Consider the following 16,585-nt stretch of genomic DNA (forward strand, 5'->3'; position numbering starts at 1 on the left):
GGCCTGTCTACATACTGTGTCAGGAAGCCCTCCTGCACACACTGGACAAAAACTGACCCATCTATAGTACTCGTACTGTAGTGATCCCAGTCAATATTTGGATAGTTGAAGTCCCCCATGACAACTACCCTGCCTCTCTCACTCCTATCAAGAATCATCTTTGCTATCCTTTCCTCTACATTTCTGGGACTATTTGGAGGCCTATAGAAAACTCCCAGCATGGTGACTTCTCCTTTCCTGTTTCTAACCTCAGTCCATACTACCTCAGTTAACGAGTCCCCAAACATCCTTTCTACAACTGTAATATTGTCCCTGATCAACAATGCCACACCTCCCCCTCTTTTACCATCTTCTCTGTTCTTTCTGAATCTCCAGTACTGTTGCTCATTAATTACAATCTGTTCCTTATGGATTTGCAGCACATACAGTAATTTACTGAATGTTAGCTATAATATAAATCAGTTATACCCTGAGAGGTGTAGAATATCCCATTTAATTCTGCAATTAGGATATAATCATTTTAAACTTTTAGTGAAATCACTTATTATAACCAAGTAGTTTGAATAAAGCATCTCACACTCCTTCAAGTACTACTCTGCAGTGATAGTGCAATCAAATGCATCTCACTCTGAGAGAAAAGCACGTGCCCTCCTCATGTCACCAGCTTATCTGTGAGAGCATGGAGAGGAGATATTTACGCAATGCACAATGGCAGGCTTCTGTCTTGTGTGGAAACAAATGAACATTCCACGCATCTCTTTTTTGCTATTAACCTCTCACTTCCAACTGTGTGTGTTGAAAATTCTGTGCAAAACCCAAGATAAAATTGTGCAGAGGACCATGACATATTGAGCTGATAAGTTTCTCGTAGAATCTATCTTTTCAGGGTGGACTGAAGTGGTAGCAGTGAATGTGTTGGCAGAACGGAGTTCAATTTTCTGGTTCCACCCAGTCTGACATTGAAATCAGTGTATTGGAGTGACATTACAATGCAAGCTTGCTAATAAGATGAACTTCATTTAGCACACAGGAAAGGAGTTAACTCATCAATAATTACATTGAACTTGCATGCTAACCAGTATTCAGAAGGTACGAGGGAGTGGGGGTGAGTTAGAAGTGTGACCGAGGAGCACATCATCTGGTGGAGTATAAACACAGTACAGAACATAATCCAGCATGAGCTGACCTTAGGTCAACACTCTGCCTTCACTCACTAGAGTTGCAAAGGCTTAACTGCTGTGCTCCCGCGTTCCATCGAGTTTGCTCTATTTCAACTGAATTCCTCTTGATACCGTTTTACACAAGAAGTGAAAAGCTCTTTTAAACCGGGTGTATGCATACACTTTAGTTTCATTTCAAACAACCACACACCATAAGCCTTTGGCTGACTCTCTATACGCTTCTTTTAAAATATAGCTAATTAGTTCACAACACTTGTTTGTCTTATCTTTCTAACTTGTAGATTTTTAACATTTTATTAACAGAATTAGATACAAACTTATAGTAGTGCCTATGGAGTGGATGCCAGTGAGATGCAGCATGGAGGTTGTGCCAGCCTCAGTGGATACCTGATTAACAACCTCCAACTCCACCTCCTGCCTGCTCTCCCCACGCCCCAACCAGCAGCAGCCATCAAGAGTGAAAAACACAGCAATTGGGGTCGAGAAGGATAGAAGCTAATGATTGTGTTGAAGAGAGACCTCTGATCAAGATGAGGGAGGGTGAAGTTTGCAAAAGGCAATGGATTTTGTGCTCCGGTTGGTAGAAAGTAAGTGGCATGTAGACAAAGACCTTTTGATGCTGGTGGCTTCCTGAACACTTTGAGTGCAGACTTGCTGAAACAGTTTCTTCCCTTGAGGAGCTGACAATTCTTGCCCCCATTTGTCAGCTGAATTTTCTGACCACTATCACATGCTTCCAGGAGCTTATTTGAAATCTAGCTTCCTATCACAGTGCAAGAGTGAGATTTTACTGTATTAAAAAGCTCTTCATGGACATATTGGGATGCCTTGAAATACAGCAGCACCTGGCAGAATTTGGTTGCATTCAGTATGTTTCCCTTTTAAAACCCCTCCATTCCGACCTTGCCCATCTGGTGTGTGGTATTCATACTGAGCATGCTGTGTCTGTTTAAGAATTGCATGGACAATTGTTTCTGAAGGTCATAAGCATACCTGCATAGAGTATAAAATAGTATCTCCCATAAAGCTGTGCTTTATATGTCAGGAACTGGGCAATATCTAAAGCAGCATCTATGTTTTCAAGAATGTATTAAACTCTTTTATATTCAAACATGTGATTTTGGCTTTTCTCTTGATTGCTCGGGAAGGTAGGAGGAAGGACCACTCTAGCACAGCTGAGCATTTGGAATAATGAATTTGAATATTTTTGAAACATTAGACTCCTTTGTTAAAATTTATCATGCCTGCTGAAAGGACAAATAGAAGGCAGCAGCCTTCCTATTCACTATCATTCCAATGATCAGTCTTATTCTGTGAAGTTGTTGGGAGGAGTACAAGGGCAAACTGGATGACAGTTTTCACCTGATAGTTGAAAAGGCAGGGCATCAATCACTCAGCTGTGCCTCCTAAGCGCGCACAATATTGATTCATACCTTGTAATGAATTATGATATAAATTATATCTATATTGTGGCCTGTCACATGAAAATGTTCTTTCAATGTTTCAGACAATCAATTAGCTTTTCGCAAGTGCAGTATTGATTATGTAGCAAACTACAACTCGCATTATTGTAGTGCTGAATGAGGGGTATGGCCTGGGTAAATAGCCAAGTCTTTTCCCCAGGGTAGCAGAGCCCAAAACTAGAGGGCATAGGTTTAAGGTGAGAGGGGAAAGATGTAAAAAAGACACCAGAGGATGATGCGTGTGTGGAATGAGCTGTCAGTGGAAGTGGCTTTTGCTCAATGTCAATATTCCTGCTTCTCTGATGCTGCCTGACCTGCTGTGCTTTTCCAGCACCACACTCTTGACTCTGATCTACAGTACTCATGTTCGCCTGCCAGTGGAAGTGGTAGAGGCGGGTACAATTGCAACATTTAAAAGGCATCTGGATGGGTATATGAATAGGAAGGGTTTGGAGGGATATGGGCCACATACTAGCAAATAGAACAAGATTTATTTAGGATGTCTGTTTGGCATGGACGAGTTGGATTTAAGGGCCAGTTTCCGTGCTGTACATCTTCAGCCCAAGAAGTCCACACCAACCCTCAGAATGTGCAAACTCCACACAGACAGTTGCCCAAGGCTGGAATCGAACCCAGGTCCCTGGCACTGTGAGGCAGCAGTGCTGACCACTGAACCACTATGCCATCTCTTTGGCTCTACTCCCTGGTGCTTGGTAGGATTGATACCTAACAAGGGTTAGCATTGAGACATGGGATATGTTGAGGCACAATACCAAAAGCTGGATTTTAATGGAGCAGCTGTAGGAGGGAGGGAGAGAGGTAGAGTGTTTCAAAAGGGAATTCTGAAATTTAGGTCCTTGGCCAATGAAGGTATAGCCATCAGGAGGAAAGTGACTATAACACAGACCTCACACTTGAATAACTGGTTAACTTATCTGTTATTGGTCCAAAGAGGGAGATTGCCCCCTGATGGACTCGTCCTCATGTAACTTCTCCCATCATCTTGAACATTCAGATGATCATGAAAACAGGACACAGGGATTGAGTTTAGCTTCCATTGTTAAAGGTGGTTGCCGCTCTCAGAACCAGCTGGTGTCCATATGAATGAAAGAAGCTCGTTTTCCCCCTCCCCCAACAACTTTCCACATGGAAGATTAGCTGAATTCCAGTATATCTCCTCACTAGTCTGCCAGTACAAGGCTTGAGGTGTTCTGTTTGAATTAACCAACCCACCTCTCAGTAAAACAAAAAACCTGAAAGAACTGGAAACCAGAAACAAAAAGAAATTGCTAGGCCTCAACAGGTCTGGCAGCATTTGTGGAGAGAAATCAGCTAACGTCTCTCGTTCAGTGAACCATCTTCAGTGGTTTGTTTTTATTCCACCTAACTCGGTGTTGCAGCACAGAATAAACTGCTATTTATTCAAAAATAATTTTAATTTCAGTGGCCTTTAGTTGGGGACAGTAAGTATGTTTACGTGTGTTCAGTTTATTGTATAATGTTGGATGGAAGGGAAATGGTTTCCTCGCCTTCTGTGCAGGCAGTGTGCTGTATTGCAGAGTGGGCATGAGCACATTTACTGTAGCCATGCTCAAGCAGCTGTGTTGAGAGCCTGTTGATGAACTTTGCAGCCACTATGAGGTATCTTGATTGAATGGATAATAATGTCCTTATAGGAGTCACTAGTCAGTTATCAAATTGATTTTTTTTGTTTTATTCCTCAACTTTACCTGAAAGTCAGCAACGTCGATTGAAGAATGCTCCTGGCTCAGATGGCCAACTCACAACAAAGTTCTACTTGACGCCATGGACTGTATTCACACGCTAAGCTGTAGGGGAAATAACCTAAAAAATAAAATATCACCTTTATAATTCTCAAAGTGCTAGTCATATTTCCAAAGAGTAAATTGTATGTAAAGTAATGATTCCTATTTCTGATCTTTGGGGGAAAGAAATTGCAACAAAAGCTTAAATTTGTTTACATTTCTCTAGATAGTGGGAGCAGGAGATCACTCCATCGTTTTGGCATGAGGAATATCATTAAAACAGTGTAAATTTATGTACAGGTTATCATTATTCAAACTTGCAAACTGCGGTCATGCACGTTATTAATGTTCTGTGTTGGATATTTATTTACATTTTTATAACTGTTTGAGGACAAGAACTCCTGCCAACACTGAAGTCTCCTATTTATTAAACATTTTTGTGTGGAGGTAGATTTGTAATTGGCTTTTTAAAATTTATTTCTATGTTTAGAAGCTTTCATTAATGTTTCACTGTAATGCTGCACTCCATGCCAGACACTGCTTAACACTGTCAATCCATGTTTTAAAAACAAAAGATTTGCATTCAGTTTTTCTAACTGTATATTATAAATAAAATATTACATTTGGATACATGGAGAACCAGATCAAACTGTCAATGGGAAACAATTAATCTAGATTTGTAATTTCAGAGTGATATTCTTGCTCATTAGTTTTGATGGTATAGAGAGAAATGTCGAAATTCTAAGTTCACCAAGAGTCATACAGTCATTGAGATGTACAGCATGGAAACAGACCATTTGGTCCAACTCATCCATGCTGACCAGATATCCTATCCTAATCTAGTCCCATTTGGAAGCACCTGGCCCATATCCCTCTAAACCCTTCCTATTCATATACCCATAGGGATGCCTTTTAAATGCTGTAACTGAACCAGCCTCCACCACTTGCTCTGGCAGCTCATTCCATACACTCACCACGTTCTGTGTGAAAAAGTTGTCCCTTAGGTCCCTTATACATCTTTCCTCTCACCCTAAACCTATGCCCTCTAGTTCTGGACTTCCCAACCCCAGAGAAAAGACTGTCTATTTACCCTATCCATGCCCCTCGTGATTTTATAAACTTCTATAAGGTCACCCCTCAGCCTCCGACGCTTCAAGGAAAACAGCCCCAGCCTGTTCAGCCTCTCCCTATAGCTCAAATCCTCCAACCCTAGCAACATCCAAATCTTTTCTGAACCCTTTCAAGTTCCACAACATCCTTCCGATAGGAAGGTGACCAGAATTGCACACAATATTCCAAAAGTGGTATAACCAATGTCCTGTACAGCCGCAACATGACCTCCCAACTCCTGTACTCAATACTCTGACCAATAAAGGAAAGCATACTAAATGCCTTCTTCACTATCCTGTCTACCTGCAACACTTTCAAGGAGCTATGAACCTGCATTCCAAGGTCTCTTTGTTCAGCAACATTCCCCAGGACCTTCCCATTAAGTGAATACGTCCTGCTCTGATTTGCTTTTCCAAAATGCAGCACCTCGCATTTATCTAAATTAAACTCCTTCTTCCACTCCTCAGCCCATTGGCCCATCTGATCAAGATCCCATTGTGCTCTGAGGAAACCTCCATGTCCACTACACCTCCAATTTTGGAGTCATTTGTAAACTTACTAGCTATACCTCTATATCTCTTATGTTCCAAATCGTTTATATAAATGATGAAAAATAGTGGACCCAGCATCGATCCTTATGGCACTCCACCGGTCACAGGCCTCCAGTCTGAAAAACAACCCTCCTCCACCACCCTCTATTTTCTACCTTTTGAACCAGTTCTGTATCCAAATGGCTAGTTTGCCCTGTTTTCCATGAGATCTAACTTTGCTAATCAGTCTCCCATGGGGAACCTTGTCGAATGCCTTACTGAAGTCCATATAGGTCACATCCACCACTCTGCCCTCATCAATCCTCTTCTTCTAAAAGCTCAATCAAGTTCATGAGACATTATTTCCCATGCATAAAGCCACATTGACTATCCCTAAGCAGTCCTTGCCTTTCCAAATACATGTAAATCCTGTTCCTCAGGATTCCCTCCCAACAACTTGCCCACCACCAACGTCAGGCTCACTGGTCTGTAGTTCCCTGGCTCGTCCTTACCACCCTTCTTAAACAGTGGTACCATGTTAACCAACCTCCAGTCTTCCAGCACCTCATCTGTGACTATCCATGATACAAATGTCTCAGCAAGAGGCCTAGCAATCACTTCTCTAGCTTCCCACAGAGTTCTCGGGCACACCTGATCAGGTCCTGGAGTTTTATCCACTCTTCTGCATTTCAAGACATCCAGTATTCCTCTGTAATATGGACATTTTTCAAGATGTCATCATCTTTTTACCCCCATTCTATATCTTCCATGTCCTTCTCCACAGTATACACTCGGTTAGTATCTCCCCCATCTCTAGCGGCTCCACACATAGGCTGCCTTGCTGAACTTTTGAGGGGCCCTATTCTCTCCTTATCATTTTGTCCTTTTAATGTATTTATAAAATCCCTTTTGGATTCTCCTTAACCCTATTTTCTAAAGCTATCTCATGTCCCCTTTTTTGCCCTCCTGATTTCCCTCTTGAGTGTACTCCTACTGCTTTTTATACTCACTCGATCTATCCTGTCTGTACCTCACATACGCTTCTTTCATTTTCTCAACCAAACCCTCAGTTTCTTTAGTCATCCAACATTTGTGGGCGGCACGGTAGCACAGTGGTTAGCACTGCTGCCTCACAGCGTCAGAGACCCGGGTTCAATTCCCGACTCAGGCGACTGACTGTGTGGAGTTTGCACGTTCTCCCCGTGTCTGCGTGGGTTTCCTCCGGGTGCTCCGGTTTCCTCCCACAGTCCAAAGATGTGCGGGTCAGGTGAATTGGCCATGCTAAATTGCCCGTAGTGTTAGGTTAAAGGGGTCAATGTCGGGTATGGGTGGGTTGCGCTTCGGCGGGTCGGTGTGGACTTGTTGGGCTGAAGGGCTTGTTTCCACACTGTAAGTAATCTAATGTAAGTAATCTAATCTAATTCCCTTAACTCCCAGCCTTTCCTTTCACCCTGACAGGAATATACTTTCTCCGGATTCTCATTATCTAATAACTGAAGGCTTCCCATTTTCCAGCCATCCCTTTACCTGCGAACATCTGCCCCCAATCAGCTTTTGAAAGTTCTTGCCCAATACCGTCAAAATTGACCTTTCTCCAATTTAGAACTTCAACTTTTAGATCTGGTCTATCCTTTTCCAACACTATTTTAAAACAAATAGAATTATGGTCGCTGGCCCCAAAGTGCTCCCCCACTGACACCTCAGTCCTGCCTTATTTCCCAAGAGTAGGTCACGTTTTGCACCTTCTCTCGTAGGTACATCCACATGCTGAATTAGAAAATTTTCTAGTACACACTTAACAAATTCCTCTCCATCTAAACCCTTAACACTATGGCAGTCCCAGTCGATGTTTGGAAAGTTAAAATCCCCTCCATAACCACCTTATTATTCTTACAGATAGCTGAGATCTCCTTACAAATTTGTTTCTCAATTTCCCTCTGACTATTAGGGGGTCTATGATACAATCCCAATCAAGTGACCATCCCTTTCTTATTTCTCAGTTCCACCCAAATAACATCCCTGGATATATTTGCGGGAATATCCTCCCTCAGCACAGCTGTAATGCTATCCCTTATCAAAAATGCCACTCCCCCTCCTCTCTTGAATCCCTTTCTGCCCTTCCTATAGCATTAGTATCCTGGAACATTAAGCTGCCAGTCCTGCCCCATCCCTGAGCCATGTTTCTGTAATTGCTGTGATATCCCAATCCCATGTTCCTAACCATGCCGGTTCATCTGCCTTCTCTGTTAGGTCTCTTGCATTGAAGTAAATGCAGTTTAATTCATCAGTCCTACCTTGTTCTCTGCTTTGTTCCTGCCTGTCCTGCCTGTCCTGACTGTTTGTTTGTTTGTTTGTTTGTTTGTTTGTTTGTTTGTTTCGCTCCTTTGCCCAACTGTATCAGTCTCAGATTGATCTCTTTCCTTACTATTTCTCTGCTACCCCTCCCCCCTCACACACACACACACACACACACATCACTAGTCTAAATCCTCCTGAGCAGCTCGAGCAGATTTCCCTGCCAGTATATTAGTCCCCTTCCAATTCAGGTGCAATCCGTCCTTCTTGTACAGGTCACATCTACTCCAGAAGAGATTCGAAAATGTGAACCCTTCTCCCATGCACTAGCTCCTCAGCAACACATACATCTGCTGTATCTTCCTATTCTACCCTCACTAGCTCAGCACCAGGAGTAATCCATATATTACTACCCTTGAGGACCTTCTTGTTAAATTCCTACCTAACTTTTTCTGTGGTGTCCCTTCAGAATCACATCCTTTTCCCTTCTTACATCATTAGATCCAATGTGCATAATGACCTCCTGCTGTCCCTCTCCCCTTTGAGAACAATCTGCACCCTCTCTGAGACATCTTCAATTGTGGCATCAGGAAGGCAATACACCATTCTGATTTTTCACTGTTGGCCGCAGAAATGTCTGTCCATGCCTTGGATTAGAGTGTCCCCTATCACAATTGATCGCTTATAATCCGATGTACCCCTCATTACATTTAGAGCCAGTCTTGATACCAGAAACTTGGCTGCTCATGCAATATTTCCCTGAGAGTCAATTGTCTCCTACATTTTCCAAAATAGCATACTGTTTGAAATGGGGATAGCCACAGAAAACTCCTGTTCTTCCTGCCTACCTCTCTTACCTTTCCTGGAGTTAACCCATCTTCCTGACTGTGTATCTGCAGCTTTTCTCCCTTCCTATAACTGCCATCCATCACATCCCCGGCTCCTGTAAATTCCTTATTGCTTCCAACTACTAATCCATGCAATATGATAGGATTCACAATCAAAGACACTTCCTGCAGACATAATACTCAGTAACATGGAAACTGCCCCTAAACTCCCACATCTGACAGGAAGAGTGGATCACTCTACTAAAGGCCATCTTTGCTCCTTCATTATCTATAGACCCAGAAAATAGCATCATCTTTTTGCTCTAAAAAACTGTGCTCCCGGCTAACTTAGTAGTTGGGGTTTATATTTTTAAACTTTAATCAAGAGACAGATCTCAATAAAACCTATAATCAAGAAAGAACCCATTCTACTCCGTTGTAGGCATACAGCAATGTTACACTTAAAAACTATGCATTTATCTTAAAAACTATGCTCTCCCACACCGGTTCCTCCAAGGTCAGCTGTGAATTTTGCTGTTTGTTAATTTTTCCTAGACTCACTCTGATATCCAGAGATGAATGAACTCAAACAGCAAAGACAGTAACTGTGCAGATTCACTACTGTAGCAGTTAGCAGTTTAGGTTTCTTTCTCTTTCTCTCCCTCATTGACCATGTGCTTGCTGCTTTTTCTTTCTTCCTCCTTAAGGTGCTGTTGCTTTGATTTTGTTTTGCCCCAAACTTCCAAAACAATGCAACAGCTTATAAAACAGTAATGGCTGCTCCTGGAATTTGAGGAAATCATCTTCAACACCTAAAATACCTCAAAAAAGGAGCAGCTCTTACAGCCACAATTTTTTCCGATCCTCCATCTTGAATTACCCAGAATCCTTTTTTCAATTGAGATAAGAGACCTTCTGGTTCACTGTCATTTATAAAAGGAAATTGGTAATCCTTGCCCGTTCTGGCTTACATGTGAAACCAAACCCATAGCAATATAGGTCTCTGAGCAATTTGCAATGAATAATAAATGCTGACCTATCTGGCAATGCCCACTTGCCATGAATGGTGTGTGTTTTCGGGGAAGCAGGGTGGAGGAAAGAGTCTAAATAAGTGAATGAACTCCTTTATGTTTTTCAGTTTTAATTGTTTTTATTAAATATAAATCTTAAGTATTTCTGAAAAAGATGAGCTTTGACAATGTTTCATCTGACATTCATCGCGACAATTTGCAAGAATAGCAATTCGAGGGGAAGCCAGTATTTATACTGTAGGAGAAGAAAGTGCTGATTGGTTGGCAAGTGCATTCTTGGTAAGAGCTTTCCATTGAAAATGCACCAATTAATGATTGACAATTAACTGCCACTGTCAGGCTTTATTTAAATATTCTTTCAGTCTTCAGAGAACAGAATTCTGTTATATTTATTTATGTGGCTTCCAGTACATGCAAATGTGCTACACTGGGAGCCCAACTGGCAATACTAAATTGGTCATCAATATGGTTCGAGCACTCAGTATTATCTAGCAAATGATATCCAATTGTAGAATTGCATCTAATACTATGAATTTTGCAGGTGCAGGCTGATTGACTTGTATGTCAGTAATTTACTTGTTGCAAACAGTTGGAAAATGCTGTTTGGTGCAATCCTCCAGTCTTTGGGATATGCAATACTCTGTTCTTCACAGACAGAATATTTCCATGCACTGTGCCTGTTTCACGTTTAAAAGGGGTGATAACAATTCACCAATTCATTTCTCAGGGCAATTCTCTGGTTTAAAATTTAAAATTTGTCAAAAGCTTCAAGAGACTATCTCTTTCTTCAATAATACTCAGTAAAGTGATGGAAGGGGGACATCAACAGTGCTATCAAGCAGCACCTGCTCAGCAATAACCTGTTCAGTGATGCCCAGTTTAGGTTCCACCAGGGCCACTAAGCCCCTGACCTCATTTCAGCCTTGGTTCAAACATGGACAAAAGAACTAAACATCAGAGGTAAGAGTTGACAGCCCTTGACATCAAAGCTGCATTCAACCTTTTGTGGCATCAAGGAGCCCTAGCAAAACTGGAATCAATGGGTATGGGAAAGGGGGCAAACTCACTGCTGGTTTGTTCATACCTAGCACATAGATGGTCGTGGTTGTTGGGGGTCAGTCATCTCAACTCCAGGATGCCTCTGCAGGAGTTCCTTGGGATAGTATCCTAGGTCCAAATATCTTTTAGCTGTTTCAAAGAACAAAGAAAATTTACAACCCAGCGACAGGCCCTTCGGCCCTCCAAGCCTGAGCTGATTCAAATCCACTGTCTAAACCTGTCGCTCAATTCCTAAACATCTGTATCCCTCTGCTCCCCACCTACTCATGCATCCGTCCAGATGCACCTTAAATGAATCTATCTCTGCTGGCAATGCGTTCCAGGCGCCTACCACCCTCTATGTGAAGTACTTGCCACGTGTATCCTCCTTAAACCTTTCACCTCTCATTTTAAAAGCGTCACCTCTCGTTATTGAATCCTTCACCCCTAGGAAAAAGTTTATCTCTATCCACCCTGTCTATACCCTTCATGATTTTGTACCTCAATCAGTTTCCTCCCTCAATCTTCTTTTTTCTAATGAAAACAATCCGAACCTGATAACCTTCTCTCCTTTATAAGATCAGAAGTGGGAACGTGTGTAATCATCAGTGAAATGGTCAGTACCATTCACGATTCCTCAGCTATTAAAGCAGTCCGTGGTCAAATGCAACAAGATCTGGGCAATATTCAGGCTTGATGACAAATGGCAAGTAACATTCGCGCCACACAAATGCCAGACAATGGTCATCTCAAATAAGTGGCCATGTTACCACTGCCCTTTGACATTCAAATGTGTCTCCATCACTAAATCCTCCACAACCAACATCCTGGGGGTTATCATTGACTAGAAACTGAAGACTATAAGCCTAGCAGCTATAAGAGCAGTTCAAGTTAGGAATACTGTTACGAGTAACTCCCCAAAGCTTGTCCACCATCTGCAAAGGAACAAGTCAGAAATACCACATCCATAAGTATCCACTCTGTCCACCACTGACACTCAGTAGCAACAGTGTATACGATTTACAAGGTTCACTGTAGAAATTCACTAAAGATCCTCAGACAGCACCTTCCAAACCCACAAGCACTCCCATCTACGAGGACAAGGGCAGCAGATACATGGGAACACCACTAAGTTCCTCTCCAACCCACTCGCCATCGTGATTTGGAAATATATCACCATTCCTTCAGTGTCGCTGGGTCAAAATCATGGAATACCTTCACTAGTGTCATTGTGGGTAAACCCACAGCAGGTGGGCTGCAGTGGTTCATGGAGGCAGCTCACCCCCACCTTCTCAAGGGACAGGCAATAAATGCTGGGCCCAGCCAGCAACACCCACACCCCACAAATGAATTTTTAAAAAAATCTGTACTATCAAACATTATATAAATGCTATTTTTAATTATTTTCTGTTTTTTTTTTGTTGAAGCTTATGAAATGAGGTGTGAATGTTTAGTCACTTAGCAAATAGAAAATTAATTTTAGTTCAGGAGATTCAAACTTTGCTTTTGGTGATGTTGTGTGAATAACACAGAAGCCTGATTGTGAGATACTGAAAGAAAGAAAGCAAAGTGGGCTTCACTTGAACATACATTGAGCAACGTTGCAGATTAGTTCCTAATCCATACTGCCAATCTAGAGCACCTTATTATGTTCGGAGAGGACTTAAATAGATTGTAGAAATATTAAGTAGAATTGTATACAAACCTCCAGCAGAAAGTGAGAATGCAGATGAGTGAATTACAATGAGTTTAGTCTGTACCACAGAAAATAATTTTCTTCTGGCTCTCTCACTGTCTCTGTCTATCCTATCCATGCCCTCATGATTTTATAAGCCTCTATAAGGCCACCCCTCAGCATCCACTCCAGGGAAAACAGCCCCAGCCTATTCAGCCTCTCCCTATAGCTCAAATCCTCCAACCCTGGCAACATCCTTGTAAATCTTTTCTGAACCCTTTCAAGTTTCACAACATCCTTCAATAGAAGGTCGACCAGAATTATATGCAATGTTCCAAAAGTGGACTAACCAATGTCCTGTACAGCCGTAACATGACTTCCCAACTCCTGTCCTCAATGCTCTGACCAATAAAGGAATAGTAGAGTTTCCTAGTTGTATTGCCTAAGAAAATTGCCATAATCTCGAGGATGTAAAACTTGCTACTTTCAGAAGTTTTGGTTTGTCCTCCTAACAGCTGCCCTTTTTCTTCTCTTAAGTGATTTGTGGCAATCAGCAAATGCCGAGCCACTAACATTGGCCATCATCATCATATGTGAACAAGCTCACTTAGGGGTCATCAGGAATCATACAGAAGACAATCAGAGCCTACTTATTGATATAAAGGTTAAACCTATTTATTGTATACAGTTTGGGACTACAAAACAATGGAGGAGTACAAAACCAAAAGTTGCAATATAGATTCACAAAGATATTACCCTGGATGAGTAATTGTGTTATGAAGAGGCATTTGAAATGAAGCCTTTTATATTGAATTTGAGTAGTTTAAGGGGGGCCTTCTTTAAGATTCTTAATTGTTAAGATGATAGGCTTTTTCTGGCAGTTGATGACATTTATGCAAGATGACACCAATCTAATGTTATCACAAAATTGGTGGTGCTGGCATGATACTTGGAGTCTGTGTTGCTATGGCAATACGTGCACTGGGACTTATCCATAGCTCCATGCTACAATGTTCTTTCCATCACCATGAATCTCTCTTACCATATGCCATCAGTGTGCCAGAGGACTGGATATAGAACTTTGCCTGGTTGGCCACATTATTGTCACCTTTCTTGGCCATCAAGCCTTGCAGGGGGACTTGAAGCTGGAGCTTCTGGTTCAGAGGTAGTGACACTACCCATTCTGCCATAAGACCTCCATAGAAACAGTTAAAGGACGATAGAAAACGGATTTAGAATGTAGAATTTGCTGTTGCAGAAGAACGTAGCAATTATTTTGAGGGAATTAGATAATTTCTGGAAACAGAAGAATAAAAATAATAAATGTGTGAGTGATGTTTGTGGAGAAAAGTGCTGGTGCAGTTTTAAAGAGCTGTGTGCCCTGTTAGTGTGCAATGCGGTCGGTCTAGTCAATCAGTTGCTGCTGTGAACAAGTACAACAGTTCTGACCTGGAGATAATTTAGTTTCTCAATGGAATTGACAGATTCTGGTGGAAGTGACTATGTGCCAGTATCATTGCTGGCACAAAACTTGTGCTTATGCCAGCCCTTTGCTGATTAAATTGTTATATAACTTATTTTAATGACATAAATCCTGCTATTGGTGCCATGTCTTCAGCTTTGGTGAATATCAGTTTCATGCAAATTAAATTGATTTTTGCGTGAGTGCACCCACTTGCTATATATAATAATGTGATCCGTTGTCATGGTGGTTATCTTTTGAGTTAAAAATAAATCTGCCACCATCCCATTAAAACTAATGAATGAGAGAATATTCTTTTTTCCAGAAGATCATTCATGTCGCTCCTATAAGCTAGTGCATACTGCAGTGGTGAGACATTATGGAAACAGTCTGTTTTACAGATAGTCACGGGCAGCCATACCCTCATTGTCTGCCATCAGTGGTCGTTGAGGAGTGCAGTAGCTATGAGCAAGCCTCCACCCCTCCACTCCTCAAGACTTGAAGTTCTTTAGTAGGTCCCTTGGTTGCCGATATTTATTTCTTTTACTGATACTGCTGGATTGAAAGCTGTTTCTCTGTAGAATGTGGAAGTGCTTTTGGATTGAGTGTTTTATGGTGAAGAATTCTCTGGTGGTCTTATTAACACAGTAGCTCCTGTCACTCGCTGACTCAAACGTCCCCTGTATTGGGCAGTAGCTGTCATTCAACTTCTGTTCCATCCTTGCTGCTTAGAAATGTTGTTTACGCATGCCCCTTCTTTATGTCTGTTCCTGGCCAAATGCAGTGTTCTGTGCATATTGTTCCTTTTGGAACAAAGGTACAGGAGCTATTCTGATAATTGTCATTTCAACCAGAAGAGCCCAGAATCGACATTTTAAAATTCTGTTCACAATAGTGCTATAGCAGTCAAGGTGGATAAGGTCAAAAGAAAATAGAGTCTCGGGGCAGCATGGGTATGGATGGAATAGGTTTGAGTGAATGAATCAAAGGTCTCATCTCCCAGTATCCTGCTGTTCAGTTCAGGAAGAGAGAAGTTCAATATGACTGTAGAGCACGGATGCCAGAGGATGTGAAATGACTTACTTGGAAATCTTCAAATGAATTCCTGAGCCAATTACTTGTTCCAAACCTAAGAATCTGCAATGGAATTGATATCCTTTTTGGTACTGGACTCTGAAGTTACAAAGCAGCAAGAATCTAAAATGCAAAGGCTCCCATAGAGAGAAATCTAGAATCACTGGAGTAATGTGGCTGTAAATTCTGTCCGAATAGAATGGTTTTGACAAGCAGTGGGAATAGATTAACACCTGGTTCTGGCAGATGTCCATCCTCTTCATATTCACTATTTCAGGGCTTACAGTGCAGCTGCTGCTGTCATGGAAACAGCAAGTGAAACTGTGCCTCTGTGATACTCCCAAGTGGTTTGGATCTGTACCCAATGTAGAAACCAGCAGAGGCAGGAAATGGTGCTGGGTGCCTTTTGAATGCTATCTGACATGGACACTGCACAGATAATGGGTGCAGAAGATGAAACAGGAATGCCAAACTGCTCACAATGAGCAATGGTTCTCGCTGGAGCTTGTTTTGACTAGCTCGCACTGAATGGATTGCAGGTTTGTATGCATGCTGCCTGTCTGTAAAAGACAAGGGCTGGAATTTTACTGGAGTCTCTCAGATGTGGGCTGTGGCAACACATGGCTGTGGCAGAAGTCTGGCAAGGTTAATCTCAACCTCAAGATCGTATCTTTCCTCCTCCCACCCCTCTTATTTTGTTCTTTTCACAAGCAGTGTGGTGACATTCTCCCGGATTGTATGAGTTGCTGGTTGATAGCAGTTTAACACTTGTCAGCTTCCTTATGGATGGTTAACTCACCTCATAAATATTCCAGCTACAGTTTGAGTAAACTCTCCCAACGAAATAGCCGTTAGGAAAGCTCCAGGATGGAAACCAGAGCCAGAGCTTGGCAGGTTCAGCCAGCTGCCTCCATGTTCGGGGTCAGGACAGCTGCCCTCTGTCCAGTTCACTCTGTCTGGTTTTTGGGATGTCTCCTTCAGTGAGTTAGAGGAAGAGCGAGTGAGTGAATGGGACACAAGTGGATAGCATGACTGATAGGGCTGGTGCAAGAGGGCAAAGGTGTTGAGGTGTTCGAAGGGATTGAGGAAGCTGCAACCGGAGCATTCCAAATGAGTGGTGTAGGAGGTTTGAG

The 16,585-nt window shown here is 42.0% G+C and overlaps 1 protein-coding gene across 4 annotated transcripts in view; it reads left to right on the forward strand.

Annotated features, from left to right (window-relative positions):
• The window catches only part of LOC122556823 (drebrin-like), a 213,175-nt gene that overhangs the window by 36,391 nt on the left and 160,199 nt on the right, over positions 1 to 16,585 (forward strand). The window contains exon 1 of one of the 4 annotated variants that reach the window (XM_043704033.1): positions 15,966 to 15,991. The exons of the other annotated variants lie outside the window; for them this stretch is intronic. Coding sequence (XP_043559968.1) covers positions 15,981 to 15,991 — 11 coding nt within the window. The 5' untranslated portion in view covers positions 15,966 to 15,980. Of the gene's footprint in view, positions 1 to 15,965; positions 15,992 to 16,585 lie in introns of those variants that run through there. 4 annotated transcript variants of the gene reach the window in all.

This window comes from Chiloscyllium plagiosum, chromosome 14 (assembly GCF_004010195.1).
Source record: "Chiloscyllium plagiosum isolate BGI_BamShark_2017 chromosome 14, ASM401019v2, whole genome shotgun sequence".
Classification (NCBI taxonomy): Eukaryota; Metazoa; Chordata; class Chondrichthyes; order Orectolobiformes; family Hemiscylliidae; genus Chiloscyllium; species Chiloscyllium plagiosum.